The 21157-nt window shown below is 61.9% G+C and overlaps 1 protein-coding gene across 6 annotated transcripts in view; it reads right to left on the reverse strand.

Moving 5' to 3' along the window:
* Positions 1-20911, reverse strand: part of EMID1 (EMI domain containing 1) — a 39218-nt gene extending 18307 nt beyond the window's left edge. For all 6 annotated transcript variants that reach the window (XM_065904642.1, XM_065904643.1, XM_065904641.1 and 3 more), the window contains exons 1-13: positions 20680-20911; positions 14647-14760; positions 14095-14198; positions 6729-6812; positions 5714-5775; positions 4077-4197; positions 3790-3840; positions 3622-3711; positions 2709-2855; positions 1499-1588; positions 1371-1423; positions 822-884; positions 691-735 (exon numbers count right to left, since the gene is read on the reverse strand). In XM_065904642.1, the coding sequence (XP_065760714.1) occupies positions 691-735; positions 822-884; positions 1371-1423; positions 1499-1588; positions 2709-2855; positions 3622-3711; positions 3790-3840; positions 4077-4197; positions 5714-5775; positions 6729-6812; positions 14095-14198; positions 14647-14760; positions 20680-20780 (1125 nt within the window). In that variant the 5' untranslated portion in view covers positions 20781-20911. The remainder of the gene's footprint in view (positions 1-690; positions 736-821; positions 885-1370; positions 1424-1498; positions 1589-2708; positions 2856-3621; positions 3712-3789; positions 3841-4076; positions 4198-5713; positions 5776-6728; positions 6813-14094; positions 14199-14646; positions 14761-20679) is intronic.
* Positions 20912-21157: the final 246 nt, after the last annotated feature.

A 21157-nucleotide genomic window follows, 5' to 3' on the forward strand; every position in this document is an offset into this window, starting at 1 on the left:
CTTGAAGCAAGGACTTCCCTGGTGGTCCAGGGGCTAAGACTGTTCCTAATGCAGAGGGCCTGGGTTCCATCCCTGGTCAGGGGACTAGATCCCACTTGCCGCAACTAAGCCCGGGCACAGCCAAATAAATAAATTTAAAAAAGAAAACAAAACATGAAGCATAAATTGACCAAACTAAAGGGAGTGAAGTTGCTCAGTTGTGTCCGACTCTTTGCGACCCCGTGGACTATAGCCTGCCAGGCTCCCCCATCCACGGAATTTTCCAGGCAAGAATACTGGAGTGGGTTGCCATTTCCTTCTCCAGGGGATCTTCCCGACCCAGGGATCGAACCCGGGTCTCCTGCACTGCAGGCAGACTCTTCACTGTCTGAGCCACTGGGGAAGACAAACTAAAGGGAGAAATAGACAAATCCACAACCAGAGTGGGAGAGACAGAGAAAGAGAGCACTAGAGAGTCAGAGGGAAGGACACACAACGGGCAGACGGAGAAAGAGGTCCAGAGACACAGAGCCAGGGCGAGGGAGATGGAGGTGGCTGATGGGACCCTGACATGGGGGAAGAATGGAGCTGGAGTTCACGCTGGACCAGCCCGGGAGGGTCAGGGGCTCGGCCCCAGGGGATGGAGCCAAGGCAGGGGTCTGGGCCTGTGGGCTCCCGGAGAGGTGCTGCTGGGTGAGCCGCGTCACTTACCCGCTGCCCCATGGAGCCTTGGGGGCCGGGCTCCCCCCGCAGTCCCTGCAGGAGGGAGGAGAGGAATGGAGTGAGCTGTCAGAGGGTCTGACCCGGGGCGCCCGGGACTCCCCAGAATCCTCAATACTCACTCTCTCGCCCTTCTCTCCAGGGTGGCCGGAGGTTCCTTTGGGTCCAGTGGGGCCTGGGGGTCCCTGAGCAACAAGACAGGGCCTCAGCCTTGTGCCAGGGCAGGGTGGAGTGGGCAGGAACTAGAGGTGCAGAGGGGCAGGGGAGGGCTCCCCAGCTTGGCCTGGGCCTCTGGACCCTTCACCACACAGCCGGCGGCCTGCTCAGAGTGGGAAGTTGACACAGGCCAGTGTTCAGAGCTACGGTGGAGTCAGGCAGTCCCCACTTTGATCTGGAAGCTGCCAGGTGCTGGCCACAGCCCTAGGGCAAGAATCTCCACCTCCTTTCTTGTCCTTGGTTGATAACAACACCTGTTCCTTGCCATGTGGACTGAATAAGATTCATAGAAAGTAGTTTGCACATTAAGTGCTCCATAGTGGCTCGAGTGAATGAATGAAGGATAGAGGAATGGATGGTGGATGGATGAGTGGGTGGGTGGATAGGTGAGTGGATGGGTGGGATGGGTTAGGGGTGGACGGACAGATGAGTGGAGAACTTGGAAAAATGCTCACCATATGTCCAGGACTCCCAGGAATCCCCATGGGACCAGGAAGTCCAGGAGGACCTGAAATCAGACAGCATGTCAGCTCCCTCCTCATGGCCAGCCCTACCCCTTACCCCAGGCCTGGACTCAACTTACCCATGGGTCCTGGGGGCCCTGGGGGCCCAGCCGGTCCCTGGGGCCAGTGGCTGCTGGTCTCAGTGAAGGTGTTGGACAGAAACGGGTCCCCTGGGGGAGAAAGGATGATGAGCAAGCAGGGTGGAGCTGCACGGGGCGGTGTGAGGCAGACAGTTTCAACCTGTCTCTTCTGCCAAGCCAGCTTTAACTGCCGTGCCCCCTGTGGGGCAGTCCGTAGGCTGGGGCTGGGGCCACCGTAACCTGCGTCAAGGTGGGTGGTGGGGGGAGCGCAGGTTACACAGAACCAAGCTGCAGGGAGACCTGGGTTCTAACTGCCACAGTCTAGCTGCTGACATCCAGCAAGATTCTGCCTCTCTGAACCTGGACTGTCACAGGTCTGATGGGAATAATAATGAAAGTTACCGTTAAAAAAAGAAATTATTTGGCTACACTGGGTCTTTGTTGCCATGTGCGAAATCTTAGCTGTGGCATGTGGGATCTAGTCCCCTGACCAGGGACTGGAGCTGGGCCTGTGTACTGTGAGAGTGCAGTGAGTCAGCCACCTGGCCCTCCAGGGAAGTCGAGGAAGCTACCATCTTTGACGCCGGCTTTGTGCCCAGCTTCTGTGCACGGGTGTCACAGAGCCCTGGGACCCAGCACCGTCACAATCTCCATGGTACAGATGAGGAAACCGAGGCTCGGGGCGGGGAGGGGAACGAATGAATGATGGCTGGTCTTGCAGCAAAGGTATGAGGCGGATGGGGTTGAACCTGGCACTCTAAACGACGACCCCAGCAGCGGGCATGCCGGTCAGGCTTCGAAGGAGAAGGAGGCACGGCAGGACCCAGCTGGGCAGGAGGGGCCAGGCCTCTCTGAGCGCTGGGGCAGGGCTGTGGCCTTGGGAGTTCAGGGCTGACGTCCTGCTGCCAGGCCTTGAGCTTCCCGGAGCTCTGCGGGCTGGATCCTGGCCAGCTCCGAGGCTTGGTGGGAGGGCCTGACGCCGGTGGTTCCCAGCAGAGGCTGTGGAGGCTGCAAGGATCTGAAGCCAGCCTCTCGGGCCCTGGCTGTGTGATCTCTCCGCTCTGGCCCTCGGTCTTCCTCCTCAGTGACAATGGTGCCCATTGGAGGGGTGGCCCAAGGGCAAGCCTGGTATACAGAAGCTGCCCAGCAGATGGTCACGCCAGCCTCACCCCACCGCCAGCTGGACCTGCTGTGACCCCGAGCGACTCACCATGCTGGGAGATCCGGGTGTAGGGTGGTCCAACAGGGGCGGGGGGCCCAGGGGGGCCAGGAGGGCCTGGGGGCCCTGGAGGTCCCCTCTCTCCGGGGATGCCCACAGCTCCTGCTTGGCCAGGGCTCCCTGGGGGGCCCTGCAGACCTGCAATGGAACCAGGGTTTGGTGGGTGTGCTGGAGGCAGGGAGGCTCGGGATGGCTGCAAGGGGGAGGGAGGGGGCCGCCGGGGGCAGCAGGTACAGAGGGTGCCAGGCGCCACAAGCAGGGCAGCTCCCGTCACTGACTCCCCGGCCGTCATGAGGACAGCGGGCACTTGGTACACAGTAGGTGCTGAGCAGACGCTGATTTCCAGAATGTCCTCTCTCTTCCAGGCTTTTGCACGAGCTGCTCCCTCTCTTGGTCCTCCCTTTATGCTGCCTGGCGTGCACTTCAGGTCATCCTAGGCCTCATCTAAGGTGTCGCTCCCACTGGGAAGCCCTTCCCATGCCCCACCCCACCCAGGCAGGGTCTGGGCTTCCTTCCCTGGAGCTCCCATACCAGCCACGGCCCCGACAAGGACCCCTGGTCCGTGAAGGACTGCTGTTCCTCCTCTGCCCAGGCCCACCCTCTCTGGCCTCCCTCGTCTGGGAACCCCAGGAGGGCAGGGTCTGGTCGGACCCACCCCCACGTGTCCGGCTTCAAGCTGGGAACAGGAGAGCAGGTGGATGGGCCAAGTGAATGCAAAAGCAGGTTGCAGGGGGCCCAGGCGTCAGTGGGATGGTGGGCACCTTTGGAGAAGGGGAAGTCAGGAGATGGGTGAGCGGAAGGGGCCCAGGCCACCTCTGCTACATCAGGGTGGGGAAGGCAGGCCCCAGTCCGGGCCCTCCTGCGAGGGGGCACTGCTAGAAGGGGCAGAGCTGTGGGCACTCACCTGGTGGGCCTCTTATCCCCATCGGGCCCCGGCTGCCAGGGTCTCCCTTGGGGCCAGCGGGCCCAGGAAGCCCCCGGGCACCAACGCGATCTGGGGGGAGAAAAGGCAACAGCTGGACAGCTCCGGCCTTGCTCAGCCCCGTCCAGCCACGCCCACACCAGCACCTACCATCTCGAGGGAGCAGAGGGGGCCTCTGGTTTTCTCTGGTTCCTGGCAGTCCTGGGGTGAGGGATTAGGTGGGGGTTAGTGTTACCCAGGGTTTCTGCCCCAGCTCCACCAGCTGCCGGGCCTCCCTGGACCCCAGCGCTCAGGGGCCCCTGGAGACACAATGGCGAGCTGGGAAGGCTGAGGCCCGCATAGGGGTCAAGCTGGGAGCCAGCGGCAGCGCGGGCTGGAATCTCGTTCCCCCCCAGCTCATTCCCACGCAGGAGCGTGCTCCCCACTGACCCACTCACCTTGGAGGCCTCCATCCCCGGGGCTGCCCTGGACAGCTGGGGAACCCCAGAGCGGGGCGGGGTCCTCAGGGGCAGCTGGGGTCGGGGGCACTGCCTGCTCCGTGACAGTCAGCACCGCCACCTGTGGAGGAAGAGGACGGTGGGGTGGGTACCAGCGTCTCACCAGGGACAGGCCAGCTCGCCCTGTGGAGGCGGGGCTGGGAGGCCAGGCGGCCAGCAGAGCCCAGCCTGGATTGGAGACCCGGCTCACAGGGGCCCAGAACTTCACCAGAAGTGCCTGTGGTTTTCCGACTGCACAGTTCATCACATTCATTGTAGGAAAGTCATCACAGGCTATCACAGCCACCCACGTTGGATTCTGAGACTGTCCCCGTGTTTGCGAGGCTGTGCGATTTTTTCCTGTGTTTACCTGCATGTGAGTATGTATATTTAAATACATTTACACGCATATATAACATGACACTTCTCTTGGACTCTTCAAACACCACAGGTTGGAAGGATTTTTACAAAATTTGAAGGGAAATTCGGCAGGGTCTGTCATGAAACAGAAGTGCCGAGGTGTGTACAAAACCACTTTTGGAGACTTCTCTGGGGGTCCAGTGGTTAACACTCTATGTGCTCCCCCTGCAGGGGGTACGGGTTCCACCCCTGGTCAGGGAGCTAAGATGCCATGTGCTTCTTGGTGCGACCAAAAAGTAAAAACCATAAACAAACAAAAACCCATTGTTTGGACTCAGTGAGGGGGGAAGGGCCTGAAAGGTCAGCAGTGCCGCTGAGCCACTGATCGGGGCGGGCCGTGTGTGCCTACCCAGAGGGCGGCTCACCTGGAACTGAGCGGAGCTGCCCCTTAAGCCAGCTTTCCCTGGGAGGGAGCCTGGGGAGCAGGGTGAGTTTCCGGGGGTGTTCATACCTCATAACAGGGCTTCTAACCCATGCGGTTTAGAAACTTGGGTTTTCCGCTTGACAGTCATGCATCTGGGGCACCTTTCCGTGTTAGCACGTGTAGGCCTTGTTCGTGGCTGCCTACTCTTCCACCAAGCCATATTCGCTCAGTCTGCAACCACCCCTTCTGTTGCTGGGTTTTCAAATCTCCCTCTGAATAGTTAACACTCTTAGAATCTAATCTCAAGATAAATTCCAGGAGCAGGCGATGGACATGCAGATGAAGCTTAAAAGTCTCTACATGTCTTTAGAAAATCTGGAAGAAAAGATGCTTCCATGTTGGCAGTTGCTCTCTTTGGGGGGCATAGGCGACTGAGGCCGATGGTTTTCTGGTAGGTTGATCGTGGTTCTGAGTTTTTCATGTTTCTAAATTTAGGACGTCTTACTTTTTAGCTGTCAAAACCTTTTTATCTTGAGATAATTTGAGACATGCAGTACATGTTTTTGCTTTTTGGAACTGGGAAGATAGCACTGTGGTGAGGGTGGGGGATAAAGGATGAAGGTGTTGGGGCAATGAGGGGACCCATTTACAAGCTCTGGGGGGCGTCTAGGAGTCTCTGGGAGGGGTTGGGGCTGGGAGAGCTTCACGGGCCTCCTGGAGGGAGAACAGCCAGGCTGTCTGACCATGAGCAGGCTTCCCAGGGCGGGCACTGGAGGAGGGTGGTGCCTGCCTGGCAGGCAAGGTGCTCACCCACCTTGGCCTCCAGCACCTTCAGCCGCTCCGTCAGCTCCGACCATCTGCTGCAGTTGAGACAACCTGTGGAGAGAAGCAGGCTGGGTTGGGGCTCCCAGGTTCCTGGGGGCGGGATGGAGGGAGGGGACAGACACCTGATGACCCCAATCCATCAGACAGCTCAGGGCAGGGACGGGGCTACGGAGTCACAGCCTGTCCAGGGTGGACCACGCCCTGTGGGTGTCCTTTGGCTCCCGAGCCTCCAAGGAGACTGTTTCTCCCAGGGCAGGACCAGGGACCCGACTCCTCATCCCAAATGGGGTGGGGTGGGGCGGGGAGGGAAATGCCTGCTGCTTCCCCCTCCCCCGGGCGGGGCTGGCCGTTGGGGACCCCACACAGTCCAGACTGGGCTGGACCCCCATGCCACCCTCTGAGCCTTCCCCCAGAACCACCATCCAGCCCCCCGGCCTCCTCAGCGACACCCCGACGTTATTCACAGCAGTGTCGGCAGCAGCCGAGCACACTACACGCGCGTCTCTCTGGTCTTCACCACGATCCTGCGTGTGAGGACAGGTGTCACCCTGTGCAAAGGGACCTGGGGTCTCCCCAAGCGCAAAGCCTGGCCGTGGGGTCCTGGGCAGGGCACATCCCCTCTCTGACCCTCAGCGGCGGTGGGGCTGTCCCGGGGGAAGCTTTATACAAGGCGACCATGGAAAGCTCCTGGCATGGGGCCTCGCACCCTGCAGTCGCTCAGACAAATGTTCTTTCAATGAAAAAAAGGAAACTGGGGGCTTGGACCCATATCTGCAAGACCCTGGGGGTCCTGGGTCTCAAGTGCCTGGGCCCAGGGCAGACTCCCCTCAGGGAGCCCTTCCTCACCCCACCCCTAGTTTTCTTTCCAGCCTGCGGTGGACGGGGGCAGGGTGCTGTCCCTGATCCTCCACTGCTGGGCCCAGCTGGCTTTTAGGACAGTCACCACCAGCCCCTCCAGCCTCCCCTGGCCCAGGGGGACCCCAAGCAGCTGCCCTGGGACCCACCTGAGAAGCCTGTGCGCTGAAGTGCCATCCGCCGCGTGGCGCTGCCTGACCACTCGGGCTCCACGAAGCCAGAGGAGCCTGCAACTGAGGACAGCGAGGGTGAGGGCCTGCTGGCCGTGACGTTTCGTTGTCCCCCCCCAACTACTGTAGCCACAGCGGGGATCCCTATTCCCCTTGGTGCAGAGCAAGACAGAGGCCCAGAGAGGTGGGACGGTTTACCAGAGTCACAGCGTGAAGTGGGCCGAGCTGGGGCAAGCCCGCCTGGGGGGGCTGGGAAGGGGCTGGTGATGGGTGAGGGGGCGGCCGGGCGCTTCTCCAACAAGCCCAGCAAGCTGCCTGGGCTCAGAGCTTGAGCCAAGAGATTCGGGGTCAGGTCCCAGCCCTGCCGCTGTCGGGCCTGTGTGACTTGTTCTCCCTGGACCTGCCGATATTCCCATCTGTAAAATGGGGTCATGAGGCCCTCTATACACCTCCCTGGCTGGCGTGAGGCCTGAGGCTGGCCATGCATGCAGAGGGCCCATGGAGCACACACAGGGGCCTGGCATGCAGTAGGCGGTAAATAAACACAGCAACGTGACCATCCACCCTCTCCCTGCCCCACTTGGTAAGAAGACACCAAAGTGGATCCAGCTCTGGTTTTAAATGAAAACCAGAGGGCAGCTGGCTGCCTGGGAGGGACCGGGGGGGCCCATTCCAGGAGCCCACCCCTGTGAGGAGCAGCCCATTCGGGCTGATCTGGCTTTGGGGGCCTGGATTTCTCCACAGCTGGAGGGTTGGGCCGGCCAAGCCAGGGGAGCAGGGCGCAGCTGGAGGGGCTTTGGAGCCAGCAGTGGCAACTGCCCCTTCTCCCCACTACCCCCGGGCCTGCCTTTTAAGGCCACGCAGTGTCGCCTGGGGGGAGATGAGACCCAAATAAGGCACTGGCCTGGCAGCTCAGAGCCAGGCTGCGGGTTGGTGTAGCAAGCGAGCGGCGCCGGGAATTCAAACCAGACGGGTCCCCCTGGCCGTCCCCCAGCAGGGAGGCTGCCAGGCCCTCTCTGGGTTCCACCAATGGGGCCCTGGTTCGGGCTGAGCCCGAATCCCCCATGTACCCTCCCCGGGGCCTGCAATGTGCCCCCTCACAGGGGGTAAATCTCACCTGGGATGGAGGGCAGTGGGTTGGCAGCCCAGAACGGGGGCAGGGCTTGGGGACTTGTGGGGAATTAGGGGGGAATACCACTGTGAGCCACGCCCAGGGCTAAGAGCTTCACATAGCCCAGCTGGATCCTACAAGGTGGATCATGCTTGTTCAGCACTTTCATGGGCCTGGCATATCCTGAGTGCCTCTCATAGACAGTTTTAACTCTCCATCCTCACGAAGCCCTGTGAGTGGACACCAGTATCCCCTCCGATTTACACATGGGGAAACTGAGGCATGGGGCAGCTTGGTGTTACCACTCCTCTGTCCCCCAAGCTCCAATAAATGGATGCGCAAATATGAATGTCTCCCTTTGAGGGGCAACGAGGCAGAGGCGGAAGTGACTGATCGCCCAGCTGAGGGCTGGAGCCTGGAATGGAACCTGGGTTGGTCTGACTCCGGGACCCAGACTCCCTTCTCCTGGGCCACCTGGCACAAGTCCAGGTCGGCAGAGGCGGGAGGCCCAGCGCCCATCAAGGAGGCTGGCTCCTGAGAAGAACGGCCTTGATGAAGCCCTCCTCATCCTCTCTGCTCCCAGGTGAAGCTGTAAAAGGGCCACTGGCTGACTCTTTGCAGGATGTCAACCAAAAGAAGCGGCCATCCCCCAGCCCCGGGGAGGTGTGGGTTTGCTCTGGGGAGAAGTTTGGCAGAGCATCTGCCCTGCCCGCCCTCCCCACCAGCCTGCTATCGTCTTCCCTTTTCTCCACGGCACTTTCCACCTCAAAAATGTCATCTGCTTGCCAGCTCCCAGTCTGATCTCCTGCTCCCCACCCCCGCCACCCCCTGGCTAGAATGTGAGCCCCACCAGGCAAGGACCTCATTCGTCTTGCGTGTGGCCGGGGAAAGTACCCAGCACACAGTAGGGCCTCAGAAGCTTCACCCAACCTCTTACGGAGGAATGCATGAGTCGCTGGCTGAAAATAAATGTAAAGCAACCAAACAAAAGGCAAAATAATGTGGATGGCAGACACAGTTGCCTTGAAAATGAAGATAAGTGTTCTAAGATCATGCTAGGGTATCCTCGAGTTATTAATCTATAAACGTGTGGTTGCAAATTCTTTTTCAATCTACTTGCTTTGGGCCATTTCACCAGGAGTCAGAGAGAACTAGAAAAACTAATGAAAACATGGCCTGACCAGCAGTGGAGACATAATTGGCTCAAAGAAATTGAGAGCTAAAATTTAAAAAAAAGAAAGTTTACATAAACAACAAAAACTGTCAAAAACACCAGAAGATACTGGCTCTGGTGTCAAGATTCACAAAAGATGATCCCCTCAACTCCCCAAACTCTAATAAATGGACAGAAATGCTTCAAGAGTTGAGCCAGGTTGTAAATGGCGCTATTGTTTAGCTGCTACATCGTGTTTGACTCTTTGCAACCCCATGGGCTGTAGCCCGCCAGGCTCCTCTATCCGTGGAATTCTCCAGGGAATAATACTGGAGAAGGAATACATTTCCTTCTTACTGACCCAGGGATCAAACCCGAGTCTCCTGCATCGGCAGGCCAGTTCTTTACCACTGAGCCACCAGGGAAGCCCAAATGGCCCTATACCACACAAAATTCCAGTAGGGAAAAATCCTCGAGCTGGAAAGGTAGGACAGAAATGTCACACACACCCCCCCACTGGTGTTGAGTCGGGACCCCCGGAGCGGGCCCCAGTGGGTTAACCCCCTCACCCCAGCCTGGTGGTCCACCCTGAAGGGCCCCTCCCCAGCCCCAACCTTGCCCTCCAGAGAGCTCCAGGCTAGTCCCAGGGCCACAAGCCCTGGCTCTACTCTGGGACCCTGACTGGACCACTTCCCTGGGACCACATCCCCCACCTGGGAGATGCTGACCAGCCCTGCACACACACACATACACACACACACGCGCGCGCGCGCGCGCACGCGCGCGCTGCTTCCCCATTCCCACAGCTGCTGCTCCCATATCTCCTCCTCCAGAAAGTCTTCCTGGACAGACCAGGGAACCCACTAGAGCCCGCTCCGCCAAAGCTCTCACCACTCCACCTTGACCTCCACGGGGCCCGCGCCATCTGCAGTTTCTAGCCTTGCGGCCCCGCAGCGGCCGCCCCCCACTGCCCACTGTCCTGTGCTCCTCGTGAGAACACTGCAGCCCAGGGAGCAGAGGCTGCCTGTCCACACAGCAGGAGGGAGAAGGGGGCAGGGCACGGGGTTTGAATCCCCCCTCAGCTGGGATGGTGTGAGAAGTTGGGGGTGTCCCTGGGCTCCACCTCTGACTTTCTGTCCCAGGGGCTTCTTCCTCCAGAACCCTCCCCCCAGGTCTGCTGGGTCCAGTGACCACAGACCTCCCCTGCCCAGCCCAGCTCCCTCCTGGGAATTTACTCTGCAAATGTAAATATTTGCTACTATCGGCCTGAGCCAGGGTCCAGGGTCAGGCCTGGGGATGGGAGCTCCAACAACCATCTGGAAGGCCCTGATCTGTGTCGGTCCTGGGCCCTCCTGGGGGAACACGAGGTCCCCCACTCACTTCCCGTGCACCCACTTAACGCCAGACTTATGCCGGGAACCGGAGAGACAGGATTAATGATGGAAGGGTGGGGGCTGACGGAGCCAGGCGGGAGCGCCAAGGAGGTCACAGGCAGAGAGGACAGCCACTGCCCCGGCTCTGGGGTGGGAGCAAGGCCAGAGTGGGCCCTGGGGTGAAAAGGAGGGAGGGCGAGGCTGGGGTGCCTGGCGGAGGCAGCTGGGAGGGCGGAGGGGGAGCCTCCCAACGCAGGGTGGAGGATGTGCCCGCGGAGTTGGAGGTGGGGGCCTTCGAGCCCCCCAGATGGGAGTGGAATGGTGGTGGGACTCGAGTGGACGGCAGATCCGGGCAAATTCCAACAGCGTTTAGCATGCGGGATTCCGAGTCTGCGGAGTAAGACACGGGCTCCACTCTGCACCACACATCTGGTCAGAACATGAAGGCTGTGCTTGGGAAGGGCCCAGCCCTGGACAGGCGAGGCCAGGCGGCCCAGAAAGTGCTTTCCTACCATGCGACCTTGAGCAAACTTCTTCCCTTGTTGTTCCCCCACCGCAGAAGACACGAGCTGTGGGGGTCCACGGAGAGGGAAGGGACAGGTGTGGGGGACCGGTGCGGACAGCAAGGGGGGCGGTGGAGGCTCTGGGGGAGCCACAGCGAGGGGCAGGTGAGGAGCCTGGATTCTCTGTCTTTCTGTCTGGGAGGGGCTGAGGCTGGCTGCCTCACTCCGGGGTGTCTGAACGCGACGGGTGAAGTCCCCGGCCAGCGTCGCTGCAGGGAGAAGACCCAGCTCCAGTGGGACTGAAGGGCTTTGAATCCTGCTCTGACCACTCTCTCAGCCTCAGTTTCCACATCCGGACCTCTGGCACCCTGACAAGAGGGCACGATGCAGGTGAGGACCAGCCCTGGTGCTCAGCAAAGGGGACCGGTGGAAGCGTTCCTCCCGTCGTCATGGTGACTGCAGGAGGGTCTGAGGCAGGAGCACGCTGCAGACCTCAGGTCTGAGCCCTTGCGAGAATCCCGGCCAGGGTGCTTACTTGCCGTGTGACCTTGAGTGATACCCACATCGTCTCTGAGCCTCAGTTTCTCCATCTGCATAAAGAGGCCTGTTCTAGCCCCTTCCTCCTCGATGTCAAGAACATCAAAGAGACCAGCCTCAACCATCCTCATGGAGTGAAACTCCCAACCAGAAGTCTGCTGGCCTCACGAATATCAGAGACTAGAGGCCTGTTTGCTGAGCAGCTGACGGAGAAGGGGGGTCCCAGAGCTGGGAGGCAGCGCAGACCCCCCAGCACAGGGTGCCAAAGGGGAAAGGAAGACATTTATTAAGTAGCCATGTTGGAGATGTGAGTCTCTGGTCCTCTCAGTAAGGTACGAGACGGGTGACTTCCAAATAGAGATGGGGTTCAGAGGGGTGAAGTGACTTGCCCAAGGTCACACAACAGAGCACAGACAATCCAGGCTGGATTCGGGAGTGATAGGTGTTTCCATTCCCTCTTTGGCTCACTCTGGGCCCCGCTGGCCCTGGTGATGCAGCTCCTTGGCCTCAGGTCACGTCACAGCAGTGGGCAGCCCACGGGGCAGTCGTCAGCAGGGCAACAGCTGGGGGCCCAGCCTGAAGCTGGCTGTCACAGGACGGTCAGGGCCCCCCGTGGGCCAGCAATGTCCTCCTGCTTCCCCACCCCCCACCCCCAGAGCAGTTTTTGAGAACATGCAGGCTGCGCCTCCCTTTACTCGCTCTGGTCTTGTGGGTGGGGAGAGGCCCTTCCCGTCCCACTGGGTATCCCATGCTACCCACCCCCCGGCGGCCACACCACCCGCTTCATGTCCTTCCAACATCCCCGAGAGGCAGACTGCGTGACTTTGTCCATTTCACAGGTGAGGACACGGAGGCCCCGCGTAGGAGAGTGCCACGAGGGAGCACCAGGCGGCTTGGCACCCTTTAGAGAAGGCAACCACCCCACCCACCGCCCCCGAGTGCCCCAAGTGCTGCCTAAAGCGCAGCCTCCCCTCCCAGGCCCGATGCCCTTGCACAACGCTTGGGGAGTCCCCGGCCCAAGGCCACACAGCTGGTGTGTGGCTGAGCGGGCCAGGCCCAGGAAGCCCTCATCCCCAGGCTGGAACTCCAAGGTCCCGCAAGGTCAGGGACAGCCCCACCGCAGGCCTGTCTCCCGCCCCCACTCACCCTCCGCAGAGCCCCAGCCCTCGGCCTGGTCCTGGACATACAGCCTCTGGCGGCTGGACTTGAGGACAGGGGTGCTTGAGCCGTGGGCGCGCCCCGCCTGTCCTTCACCCCCGCCTGCTCCGAGATGGCCCGACAGACCTGGGAGGGTCCGCCCTTGGGAGGGGAGCCAAGGACAGGGTAACCCGTGTTCCGGCAGGCCCTGCCTGGGCCCAGGCGCTCTGCACCCGGGGGGCCCCCACACCCCGGGGATTCACCCTCTCCTCACCACCAGCATCTCTGCAGCCTCCTTGGCGGCAGCCCCTCCTGGCTGGACGCCCTCCCGGCCCCGGGCCCTTCTGCCTCCCCCCTCACCCCCAGCAGGTCGGGGAGGGCTCAGTTCCTGGCTCCCCTCCCTCCCCTCCCCTCCCACACCTGCCTGGGTGACCACCTCTCCCTACCAGCCTGGGCTGCCCCCTCCCTCTGGCTGCCTGACTCCCACCACTGTGCTGGGGGCTCTCCCACCGCACATGGAAACCGCCAGGCCCCTCCCTGCCCCGCTCCGCGGGGAGTCTGCCCCCCGCCTGTGTGACTTCACCTCTCCGGGTCTCCATCGCCCCGTCTGTGAGGTGGGGCTGCCGTGGGCCCCAGGGAGGTGAAGGGGGCAAGTCTCTCACGCACCTATGGCCATAGCATCACGGCCCCTTGATTCTGGAACCAGAATGTGTCTTTTGACTGATACACACATGAACGTGCTCCTGGGGGCCCCCAGCACCTCTTTCCATTAAGGGGCCTTCAGGCCTGGTTCTCAGGCTGGCCCTAGGCCCGTCCATCCTCCTTATGGCCATTCTTGGGAGCACAAATCTGGGGGACCCCAAATCTTCCGCTCCCTGGGCTCAGCCAGACCATGAGGGTGGATGCAGTCTGGACCGCTCAGCATACACAGACCCCCTAGAGGAGACAGCACTCGTGGTAACCTTGAAGAGGTGGGGGCTACCTCCTCTGCACCCCTGCCAGGTGTTCTGCCCAGCTCCCTGAGCTGCATGCAGGGAAGGGAGTGTGGTAAGGGGGTGCCTCTGCCTGGAGCACGTTCTGCCACAGGTTGCCCAGCTGGGTCCTCCCATCACTGAGGGCCTGGGGGAAGCCAGGCAGAATCCCACCACTGAGGACCTGCGTGCCCGTCTCATATCCTGAGCCTTGGTCTTAGAACCTGCAGGATGGGGTGCAGCCATCCTGACCCTTCCTGCGTCGTCACCACCTCCCGTGGAAATGTCCCCAATTCTGGAGGAAAGGCTTGGGATGTGCGACTTCATATTATGAGCCACACATCACGCAGGAAATTCCTCCAGGGGTCCTGACAGGGTCCCGTCCACGCCCGTGGGACAGCAGACACCCACCGTGGCTGTGCGCCTGGCTGGCAGCTCTGCGCAGCTGCCCCCAGTACACATGGTGCTCCGACCCTCAGCGCCTACCGTCTGAACCACGGCTTCCGGCTCCTCCCACGCACCTGCGGGGAGGCACCTGGCCCGGCCCAGGGCAGTCCTACCTTCCTCGCAGCTCGGCCCCGAGTGCCCGGGGCAGCACCTCCACTCGCGGGCCGTCACCATCTTGTACATCACTTTGTACGTGGGTCTCACCACCGTCCTGTAGCTGAAAGAGCGCCCAGGGGGCCTGGCTCAGACAGCGCCTCCCGCCCCCTCTCCTGCCCTCCGTGAGGACACGCCCAGGGCCCTGGGATCCTCTGCCACTTCCAGGCCTCTCTGGAGCTTCTCGCTCTTGAATTCTGGGCCTCAGCCCTTCCATTCCCTCCCCAGCCCCTGGCCAGGGGTGGGGAATCAAGAAAATAACTGGACAGGAAGCCCCTGTGAGCTGGGCTGGCCTGTCCTCCAGCCATGAACGCTCACTGACTAAAGGTGTGCAGGTGAATGGGGGAATCCTCCCCCAGGAAGCCCTCCAGGGTGGCCCAAGAGCCAAGGGGAGGTGCCGGGAAACGGGCAGCGGGTCCTCTGTCCGCCCACCCTTGGGGTCCCGGGCTTCCCCCAGCCCCAGCCCCAGCCCTTCAACCACAGCAGCTCCTGATCCACACGGCCTCGCTCACCTGTTCCCAGGGCAGCTCATGGGCCAGGGGCAATTCTGCAGCACCCTCTGCAGATAGGTGCCATTCTGCACGTGGCATGACACGGCGCGGGTCACCACGTAGGAGCACCAGTTCCTGAAACAGACCAGCAGGCAGAAAGCTCAGGAGGCGCCCGCAGCCTGCGCGCGCTCTCTCTCGGGGAGCCTTGAGGCTCCAGGCAGGGAGACCCTTGAGCCTCCCGAGCCCTTGGGCCTTGGTGGGAGTCTCCCTGCTGCTGAAGTTGAGGAGTGAATTCCAGAGCCCTGGGTGGGGGCGAGGGTGGGCCGCTGTGCTGGGAGCTCTTGGAGGAGTCTTGGGGAATGAGCTGCAGGGTCCCCACAGGAGCAGGGCATCTTCACTGGGGCTCATCCCCTCGGTATCTGCTCTCCAGTCCTGATCCTTCCAGGCCACACCACCGCCTCCCGCCTGGACAAGGCCAGCGGCCCCTGGTCCTGCCCCTCACTCTCTCCCCAGGGTGGGGCGGGTCAGACAATGGAGACCTGGCCGGGTGTCTCCACCCCAGCCCTTTGCGTCTCCTGCACCCGCTCCTGCCACGTGCTGCTCACCTCCAGGCCTTTGCTGGGTCCGCTCCTGGAGCACCCTTCCCCCGTTCTCTCCTGGCACCTCCCCTCCGCTGTGCCCGCTCCCCGGGTCCTCGCCCACCTCCGCCCCCGTCTGAGCAGAGCGGTGGTTTTCCACTCTGTATCCCTGTTGCGCTGAATTCAGCGGGTGAGTCACGTCTGCCCCTCCCTCCCCGAGGCATGTAGGAGAGAGGCCCTGCCTCACTTATCCTCAGGTCCCCTCTGAGTGACAGCCGGGAGCGGGGTCACCTTCCCGAGTGTGGAGGACTGGCTCCTTCAAATGCCACCGAATAATCATTCTGCGCTGCACATACTGAGCGCCGACTGTATAGCAAAGGTATTTACATCAACTTTCCTGGTGGTTCAGTGGCTAAGACTCTGAGCTCCCAATGCAGGGGCCCCAGGTTCCATCCCCTGATCAGAGAACTAGGTCCTGCACACTGCAACTAAGACCTAGAGGAGTCAAATAAATAAATATTTAAAAAATAAAGATATTTACATCATCTTCCCACAGCCGGGAACACCCCCCCCTCATTTAACAGATGGGTAGACTGAAGCAAGATTGAGGGCAGGAAGAGGTGGGGGAGACAGAGGATGAGATGGTTGGATGGCATCACCAACTCAATGCACATGAGTTTGAGCAAACTCTGGGAGACAGGGAAGGATAGGGAGGCCTGGCGTGCTGCAGTGCATGGGGTCCCAAAGAGTCAGACACGACTGAGGAATTGAACAACAGACTGAGGCTCAGTGAGGGGGAGACAACTGTTGATGTTACAGAGCTGGTGCGTGGAGGGTCTGGATTTGAACCCAGGAATATGGATGTTCAGGCCAGCCCCCGCCTCCCTCCCAGGGGCCTGGGCTCCCGTCTCCTCCCCATCCCCTGGGCCACGGTCTGTGGCTCTGTGAAGGCCTCCGCCTGGGAACCTGCTGACCCCGGACTCCAGGCCACAAAGGAGAGTCTGGTGGGGTGGGGGCTCAAGCTGAGAAGGGTCACCTGAAACGGTCATTCCTTTCCCAGCCCCAGGCCCGTGATCCTGAGCAGGGCTGAGGGCCGGTGAGCACCTGGAATGTCCCGCCTCTGCGGAGGTGTCCCCCACCCCGGAAACCTAGCCCTGCGGCTGCCGGCCCACCTGGAGGAAAAAGTCTCTGCCGGCAACCTGTGGACAAACTCCCCATGGGACTCTGGGGATGTCCCTTCACTGTTCTGAGTCCCACGGAAATCAATCCCAGAGGAGGAAACAGTCCGCTGAAAGCACAGAGGTGGGCAAGCCAGAGAAGGGGGCCTCTGAGCAGCCCACCCCGATCCAGACGTCACCGGGGCTCTGCAGAGCCCATGGCCGGTGACCCTTAGGCAGAGGTGCCCATTTTTTTCTTCCTCCTTAGTTGAGATCTCCCCTGTGTGAATTGCTGTCTGGTTCCCCGGTGTCCTGCTCACCAGTCCAGTTCTCCTGCGTAGGGGACACCGAGCTGGTGATGGGCCAGCAGAGATTTTAGACAGGAGAGGACAGTCAGGCCAGGTGGGGTTTAAGGTCAGCCCCTAGTGCCCTTCACCTGGTGTGGGGGGAGGTCACCAAAAAGTATTTCCCACCCCTCCCTGGCCTTGAAGACCCAGCCCTGCTGTGGCCAGGATAAAACCCGAGCTCGGCAGGATCCCAGCCTGGCCCCTCCGCCCACTGTCCAGGGGCATTACCGGCCTGGAGTCCACATTCCCCACGCTGCCCATCACCCTGACCGCTCAGACCCGCGCACTTCTGCTGGCGCTCCTTCTCCTCCCTGCCCTCCCCCGTGAGCGCCCTCCCCCCACCTCCGATCCTTGCAGACACTCCCTCCGCCTGCTTCGGAAAGCTCCTTTTGAGCCTCCTGAGGCTGTGGGCACAGCTGGGCATCTGCATGGCATCCCTCCCCCATCCCAGCCACTCACAGCAGCTTTGAGCTTTTTCTCCCCCCGCCCCCCGAAGGTGCTGGGGGAGGGAGCTGGCGGGGACCGAGCCAGGATGGGGCTCAGCTTTAAGGGCGCCCAGGGAGGTTTGCTGAATGACTGAATGACTGAGGACAGACAGCGGCCCTGGGCGGGAGAGCCAGGACCCAGGGTTTCCCAGAGATGGGCATGGTCCCTGGAAGGCCCGCCTCCAGCCTGCTGCCCTTGGGGGCTTCCTTCCCGGGGCATGCTTGGTGAGAAGCCTCCTGAGACCCCGCTGAGGCTGCGTTACCTCCTGTGGGACGGGGCGATGGCAGGGGCTGGGAGGAGACAGCACCCCTCTGCTGGGCCTGCCACTCTGCCCACTCAGCACCTCCGCGGCCCCACAGGCTGCTGGGAGGAGAGAAAACAGGCCAGACCAGCTCGGCCTGGCACCGGCTGCCCCACAAGGGCCCCCCCACCTGCCCTCCACCCCCTGCCACGAGGGGCCCAGGGGACTTTGTCTCCACAGGGCCCAGGGCTGTGATCCGGAACAGCGATAGGGGCTAATTGCAGGAGGCAGCCAAGCGGGCTGGGGGCCAAGGGCCGTTATGAAAAGGAGAGGAAAGAAAGAAGACCCACGGGTGGGGGTGGGGTGGATGGAGCCCGAACCCCAGACCGGAGGCCAAGCTCCAACCCTGGCCCTGCTGCTCCCTAACCTGGTGACCTCGGACGAGCCCTGCCCCGCTCTGGGCCTCACTCTGCCCATCTGCACCTGGGGACGGCAGGACCTCCTCCACCAGGGGGTGTCTCACGCTAAGCCCCGAGTGAGCGCAGTGCTGACGGGCGTTTTGGTCCTTCTTGTTCCTGGACCGTGACACGGGGCCACGCCAGGAGGCTGGGGTCCAGGGGCTCCCTGAGGGACACCAGTACCGCACCTTGCATACAAGGTCCCCCCCCCCACCCCCGCCTTGACTTGGAGATCGCGACTGTCAGGCTCTGCATTTTACAGAGGGGAAACTGAGGCCCCGAGAAAAGTCACCTACCCAGGTCACCCCTGTGGGTGCAGCATTGGGATCTGAGCTCCCCGGGGAGAGGATGGGGAAGAAAATTCTCCACTCTCCTTGACTCTGGGATTTGCCCAAAGGAAGCCAGCACTGCAAGGCAGGAGGCTGGGCCAGGACGCCGGTGATGGCGTCGACTCTAGAGCCACAGTGCTGAGACACAGATGGGCCATGACAGGCTGAAGGGTCCTCGGAGGGGCAGGAAGCCGCCTCAGCAGGGACTGGGGTGCAGACAGGGGCAAGACGAGCTCAGGCAGCTCAGCGCAGCCCGCAGGCACCCTGGTTCCGGGGGTCTCGAAGTCCCGCCACATTCTTGGGCCTGGGGGCGGCCCCTTGGACGCTGTCCCGGGCCTCCCCCTCCCCAGGCACAAAGCCTCTTTTCTGTCTCTGGTCCCTCGGCTGCCAAGGGGCGCCTGGGGTGCAGGGCTGGAGGGGGGTGACAGGCACAACATCCCCATGCTGTCTCCAGCGAGGCCCAGCGAGGAGGGGCTGGGGCCACAAGGGGAGGTCCTGGCAGCCCAGAACCACAGATTCCTCTGGCGAGGGTCCCTCCCCCACTTAAGGTTGGTGTTAGCAGGTTGGGACTGTCCTCAAACGGGCCTGTGAGCAGGGGAGGGGAGAGGGGAAGAGGGAGGAAACTTAGAGGGGAGCTGAGCCCTGGAGCCACGGAGAGGCCTGCCCGAGGTCACACACTGAGTGGGTGACAGAGCGGGAAAGAGACGCTGCTGTGTCTGAGGCTGGAGCCCCTGATTGCTGACCATGACCTGCAAACCCTTCCCAGCTCCGCAAGCTGACACCCATGCTCCCTCCTCCAGAGAGCTGCCAGCGTGAAGAGAACACTGGATCTGGAAACTGACTGACTTAGATTGAGGTGCTGTTTCTTCTCTCGGCCTCAGTCTTTTTATCTGTAGAATGGGAGCAAGAGCATTGCCTACAGGGCTTTTGTGATGCTCAGGCCACTCTGAGCCTTCTATGACTGGGTGACAGCCCCCAGTGACCACCAGACACCTGCCCGCAGCCACGGTCCTGCTCCCACACGGGGAGCCCTACGGGGAAAGGAGCCCAGGCTGGGAGGCAGTGGACTGGCCGAAGCAGTGCAGGCCTTATGCCCTCTCAATCGCATCCTGAGCTTGACAGGACTTCCAGTTCAGGGTCTTGGTCATTCCGGCACCTGGGAACCTGGGGGTTCACGTCCTTGCCCTCAGCAGGTCATATCCCCTCTCTGAGCCTCAGCTTTGTCTTCTATGAAATGAGGACCATACAAATGTGTGCCTTCCTGGCAGTCGGAAAGGTTCTGGAGGGGGACAGGTGCAGGTAGAATGCCAGCCCCGGTCAGCATGCGTGGTGGTGGCTGTGACATTGGCCAGCATCAGTCCCCGTCTCAGACAACTGCACCTCTGGCCTCTGACATCACAGCCACCTCTGCCCTCCAGCCCTGCCTGCGTCACCTGCTCTTGCTAGCCCAGTGGGGACACGCTGGCCCCTGACCACTGGGAAAGCGGAATTTCTGAAAAGAATTAAAGAATTGAGGCCATAGGGGGTGGGGGCCCGGCAGGCCTCTGAATGGGATGAAAAGGCCTGGAGAGGCCAGGCTACTCCGTATTGTTTCCTCAGACAACAGCAGCGGGCCGGCCCTGGAGAGGGGACCCCGGCGGGGGCGGGGGCTGGAGTCAGGACCAGGGCCTGGGCAGGTTCAAACAGTGTCACCAAGGCCAGAAAGACAGATTTGAATCCCGGTTCTTCTGTCAATGCTCAGAGAGCCTAGAAGATTTTGTCAATTCTCTGGGGCCTCGATTTGCTCATCTGCTAAATGGGGACAAGTGTTCCCTAACTCATTCAGTCCTTGAACACTGCATGTGAAGGGCACCCTGGCTGGTACTAGGGGGTGCTCCATAAACACCGCCAGATAGAATGTTCCTGCTCTTGAGTGAGGGGCAGGAAGACAGAGCACTCCCACACCACTCAGTCCAAAATGCCAGGTCCCTGGGGGCCGACACTGACCCTCCTCTGTGAAACTCCACCCCAGTCTTCTTCCTTCGAGGGAAATAAATAGCTGGGATACTAAAAAAAGCCAGGAGCAGAGTAGAGGGGGGAGGGTCCCCCAAGTGTCAGCCAGAGGGTGATATGGGCTTCTCCTACGTGCAGGGTGGGGGCCCTACGGAGGGGACGGGGAAATCTTGGGGTTTCCTCCGTCGTGCCCCTTCCCCCTCCCCTGGGGTCCGGAGTTGAAGTGGTGGGGGCTGGAGAACGCTGTCGGGGGCTGCTGGCTCCGGATACGTGCGTGAAGCAGGGGTCCCCCGCACGGCCCGGAGCTCCTGCCAGCTAATGAGGCCCAGGGTCCCTGCCCCCACCGGGGCTGGCAATGAGGTGGGGAACCGGGTCCCTTTCCCAATCCTGGGCTTGCACGGAGGTTGGGGGCGGGGGTGCCCGGAGTCCCGGTCCCCAACCCCAAGGGGGTGGGGGCAGCCCTTACCTGCGCGCAGAGAACGGAGCTCCCCCGACGCTCCACGCGGCGCTCCCTCCCGGGAGCAGGAGCCCGAGGCAGAGCAGCGCCCAGGCCCGCGGGCCGCCCATGCTGCGCCCGGAGCCCTCCGCGCGCGGCCCCTCGCAATCGCCCCCAGCCTGGCGTGCCCGCTCGCCCGCCGGCCGCGCCGCCAGCCGCCCCGGACGCGCTGATCCCGGTTCCCAGCGCAGCGGCGGGAGGGCGGGCGGGAGGCGGGCGCGGGGCGGGGGCGCGCGTTCCCGGCCTCGCCCGGCCCCTCCGCGCGGCCCCCCGCCCCTTGCGCCGCCGCTGCCAACCCGGAAGGAGCCCCGGGGGGCCGGGCGCCCCCACCAGGAAGCCCGCCAGGTGCCCACCTGAGCCTGGCGCCCTGCGCCGCGTGTCCCTTTTGGGGGCGGGGTGCCAGTTCCGAAGTGCCCAACCACGTGTTGCAAACTGAGGCCGGGCCACG

Source organism: Muntiacus reevesi, chromosome 13, assembly GCF_963930625.1.
Source record: "Muntiacus reevesi chromosome 13, mMunRee1.1, whole genome shotgun sequence".
Lineage (NCBI taxonomy): Eukaryota > Metazoa > Chordata > Mammalia > Artiodactyla > Cervidae > Muntiacus > Muntiacus reevesi.